Source organism: Somniosus microcephalus, chromosome 33, assembly GCF_052327205.1.
Source record: "Somniosus microcephalus isolate GS21.2 chromosome 33, FLI_Smic_1.0, whole genome shotgun sequence".
Taxonomy (NCBI): domain Eukaryota; kingdom Metazoa; phylum Chordata; class Chondrichthyes; order Squaliformes; family Somniosidae; genus Somniosus; species Somniosus microcephalus.
Window position 1 is genome coordinate 39,867,097 of NC_141019.1, and position 4,641 is coordinate 39,871,737.

The following is a 4,641-nucleotide window of genomic DNA, read 5'->3' on the forward strand; positions in this document are numbered from 1 at the left end:
TGTGTGGTGTAGGCTGTGAGTCCTTTTAATAACCGATAGTAACAGGAGGAGGCCATTTAGCCCCCCTTGAGCCTGTTTCATTAGGAACAGGAGGAGGCCATTCAGCCCCTCGAGCCCGTTACATTAGGAACAGGAGGAGGCCATTCAGCCCCTCGAGCCTGTTACATTAGGAACAGGAGGAGGCCATTCAGCCCCCCCTCGAGCCCGTTACATTAGGAACAGGAGGAGGCCATTCAGCCCCTCGAGCCCGTTACATCAGGAACAGGAGGCCATTCAGTCCCCCTCGAGCCTGTTACAGGAGGAGGCCATTCAGCCCCCCCCTTGAGACTGTTACATTAGGAACAGGAGGAGGCCATTCAGCCCCTCGAGCCTGTTCTGCCATTCAATGAGATTATGGCTGATCTGTGACCTAACTCCATCTACCCACCTTTGGCCCATATCCCTTAATACCCTTTAGTTAACAGAAAGCTATCAATCTCAACTTTAAAATTGACCCCCCCAGTATCAATTGCCGTTTGCGGAAGAGAGTTCCAAACTTCTACCACCCTTAGTGTGTCGAAGTGTTTCCTAACTTCACGCCTGAAAGGTCTGGCTCTAATTGACTCTGTCCCCTAGTCCGAGACTCCCCAACCAGCGGAAACAGTTTCTCTCTCTACCCCATCAGTTCCCCTTAATATCCTGAAAACTTCAATCAGATCACCCCTTAACCGTCTAAATTCCAGGGGATACAACCCTAGTTTGTGTAATCTCTCCTCGTAACTTAACCCTTGGAGTCCAGGTATCATTCTGGTAAACCTGCGCTGCACTCCCTCCGAGGCCAATATATCCTTCCTAAGGTGTGGTGCCCAGAACTGCTCACAGTGCTCCAGGTGTGGTCTGACCAGGGTTTTGTACAGCTGAAGCATGACTTCTACCCCCTTGTATTGTAGTCCTCCAGATATAAAGGCCAGCATTCCATTAGCCTTTTTGATTATTTTCTGTATCTGTTCGTGACATTTTAATGATCTACCTGGACCCCCCAAGTCTCTCTGGACATCCACTGTTTCTAGCTTTTCACCATTTAGAAAGTACTCGGTTATATCCTTCTTAGGTCCAAAGTGGATGATCTCACACTTACATTGAAATCCATTGGCCCATTCGCTTAATCTGTCGATATCCCTGTGTAATTTTATGCTTCCACCTACAGTGCCGCCTATCTTTGCGTCATCGGCAAATTAGATACGTGACTTTCTATCCCTTCATCTAAGTCGTTGCTGAATAGTTGAGGCCCCAAAACAGAGCCCTGCGAGACACCACTAGTGACATCCAGCCAATTTGTGTACCTCCCCATTATCCCTACTGTCTCCTGCCGCCCAGCCACTTTCTCAACCAGGTCAATAATTTCCCTTCAATTCCACGGGCTTCAAACTTAGTTTACAGTCTCTTATGCGGGACTTGATCAAATGCCTTCTGGAAGTACATATAAATAATCTGTCAATGCCTCTGTAATTTTCTGCTTTCATCTAGAAACACAGCAGGGACCCCCCCCCCCGCAACCACCCAGAGACAGCGTAGGGAACCCCCACTCCGCGCACACCCAGAGAGACAGATCACCCGCAGGGACACAGAGCGCAGGGAACCCCCACTCCGCGCACACCCAGACAGAGACAGCGCAGGGAACCCCCACTCCGCGCACACAGAGAGAGACAGAGCGCAGGGAACCCCCACTCCGCGCACACCCAGACAGAGACAGCGCAGGGAACCCCCACTCCGCGCACACCCAGACAGAGACAGCGCAGGGAACCCCCACTCCGCGCACACCGAGAGAGACAGCGCAGGGAACCCCCACTCCGCGCACACCGAGAGAGACAGCGCAGGGAACCCCCACTCCGCGCACACCCAGAGAGAGCGTAGGGAACCCCCACTCCGCGCACACAGAGAGAGACAGAGCGCAGGGAACCCCCACTCCGCGCACACCCAGACAGAGACAGCGCAGGGAACCCCCACTCCGCGCACACCCAGAGACAGCGCAGGGAACCCCCACTCCGCGCACACCCAGAGAGAGCGTAGGGAACCCCGCGCACCCAGAGAGACAGCGTAGGGAACCCCCACTCCGCGCACACTGAGAGAGACAGCGTAGGGAACCCCCACTCCGTGCACACCCAGACAGCGCAGGGAACCCCCACTCCGCGCACACCGAGAGAGACAGCGCAGGGAACCCCCACTCCGCGCACACCCAGAGAGAGCGTAGGGAACCCCGCGCACCCAGAGAGACAGCGTAGGGAACCCCCACTCCGCGCACACCCAGAGAGAGCGTAGGGAACCCCGCGCACCCAGAGAGACAGCGTAGGGACCCCCCACTCCGCGCACACCGAGAGAGACAGCGCAGGGAACCCCCACTCCGCGCACACCCAGAGAGAGCGTAGGGAACCCCGCGCACCCAGAGAGACAGCGTAGGGAACCCCCACTCCGCGCACACCCAGAGAGAGCGTAGGGAACCCCGCGCACCCAGAGAGACAGCGTAGGGACCCCCCACTCCGCACAGACCACCCACAGAGACCCCCCCACACACCCAGAGAGAGACAGCGTAGGGAACCCCCACTCCGCGCACACCCAGAGAGAGCGTAGGGAACCCCGCGCACCCAGAGAGACAGCGTAGGGAACCCCCACTCCGCGCACACCCAGAGAGAGCGTAGGGAACCCCCCACTCCCCGCGCACCCAGAGAGACAGCGTAGGGAACCCCCACTCCGCGCACACCCAGAGAGAGACAGCGTAGGGAACCCCCACTCCGCGCACACCCAGAGAAAGACCGTAGGGAAACCCCCCCACTCCGCACACACCGAGAGAGACAGCGCAGGGAACCCCCACTCCACGCACACCCAGAGACAGATCGCACAGACCACCCACAGAGCGCAGGGACCCCCCACTCCGCACACACCGAGAGAGAGACAGCGTAGGGAACCCCCACTCCGCGCACACCCAGAGAAAGACCGTAGGGAAACCCCCCCACTCCGCACACACCGAGAGAGACAGCGCAGGGAACCCCCACTCCACGCACACCCAGAGACAGATCGCACAGACCACCCACAGAGCGCAGGGACCCCCCACTCCGCACACACCGAGAGAGAGACAGCGCAGGGAACCCCCACTCCGCACAGACCACCCACAGAGCACAGAGACCTCCCCACACACCAGAGAGAGACAGCCTATGGAACCCCCACTCCGCGCACGCCCAGAGAGAGCGCGTAGGGAAACCCCCCCCACTCCGCACACACCCAGAGAGAGCGCGTAGGGAAACCCCCCCCACTCCGCACACACCCAGAGAGAGACAGCGTAGGGAACCCCCACTCTGCGCACACCCAGAGACACAGAGCGCTGGGACCCGCCTGCTCACAACGAGATCCCTGCACACACCCAGAACCCCCCCCCCCCCCCCCCCCCCCCCGCACACACCCAAATAGAGACAGCGTAGGGAACCCTCGCACCGACAGAGCAGGGTCCCCCTCGCTCTCCTGACATTCAGAGGCTACCGGTTGTTCTCAGTTTGCTAGTCAGTGTTTTTTTTTATTTCTGATACAATTCAGACAGATAAAATCAGCGACTCCTGCTGCCCTGGGTGATGGAGGCTGACAGGTCGCGGATCGAGGAGGGGAAGAGGCGCCCTGGGGAGGAGGTGGGAGCAGAGGCGCTCCCTGGGATGATCGCAGGGGGTGAGAGGCTCCCCGAGGAGGTAGCCGGAGGGGAGAAGCTCCCTGGGATGATCACAGGAGGTGGCTGGAGAGGAGAGGCTCCCTGGGGAGGTGGGCGGAGGGGAGAGGCTCCCTGGGATGATCGCAGGGGGTGAGAGGGTGGGCGGAGAGAGGTTCCCCGGGGAGGTGGGCGGGAGGGTCACAGCTCGGAGAAGAGGTCACGAGACGCGCAGCTGCTGGAACAGACGAGGGCTGGGCTGCAGCCTGTGCTGGGCCGGAAGTGCTGGGCGATCACGAAGTAGAAGGGGATGTTGGAGATCCTGCCCGTGGACCAACCCTGCAAAGGAAGAAGAGAACAGAGATTAGGGGAGAGAGAGAACACCACACCGCCAGTCCCGGGGTGGAGGGACGCGGCCCTCAGTCTGAGCGTCAGTTACAGGGGGGTCAGTCTCGGGGTCCAGTGTCAATCATTGGGTCAAGTGATTCGGCCCTCAGTCCGAGGGTCAGTGCCAGAGTCAGCCAGCGGTTCACTCCACAATAAACCTGTCCACCCTGTCTCTTTAACTAGTCAGCTCCACGTCAAACAATGGATGGACTGTCTCTTTAAATAGCGGTCCGACGCCCCTGTGCAGCAGTCCCAGCACAGCTCACGGAGCCGAGGCGGGCGCGGCCCAACGTGGGAGGGATTCCCCCCCGTTCCCCCTCCCCCATCAGTCAGCCTGCGCTAACCTGGGGCTCACCTCTGGCCGTGACCCCCCGGGATCCTGAGGCCAATTACTGCACCCTCGGTACCGACCCCAGCAGAGATGGTTAGCTCAGCACAGAATGCGGTGTGGGGGGGGGGGGGGGGGGGGGGATCGGGTCACCGGCAGTTATTCGACTGCGAGGGGCATCACAGACCCGCATCTCCTTTCTAGGTGGGGGGTGTGTGAGGGTGGGATCGCGATCAGGATCTCTGGCTGATTTAACCCC

The 4,641-nt window shown here is 59.6% G+C and overlaps 1 protein-coding gene across 1 annotated transcript in view; it reads right to left on the reverse strand.

Moving 5' to 3' along the window:
- Positions 1-3,523: 3,523 nt before the first annotated feature.
- The window catches only part of LOC147097223 (aladin-like), a 12,637-nt gene continuing 11,519 nt past the window's right edge, over positions 3,524-4,641 (reverse strand). The window contains exon 9 of the mRNA XM_085973112.1: positions 3,524-4,006. Within this exon, the coding sequence (XP_085829238.1) occupies positions 3,869-4,006 (138 nt within the window). The 3' untranslated portion in view covers positions 3,524-3,868. The remainder of the gene's footprint in view (positions 4,007-4,641) is intronic.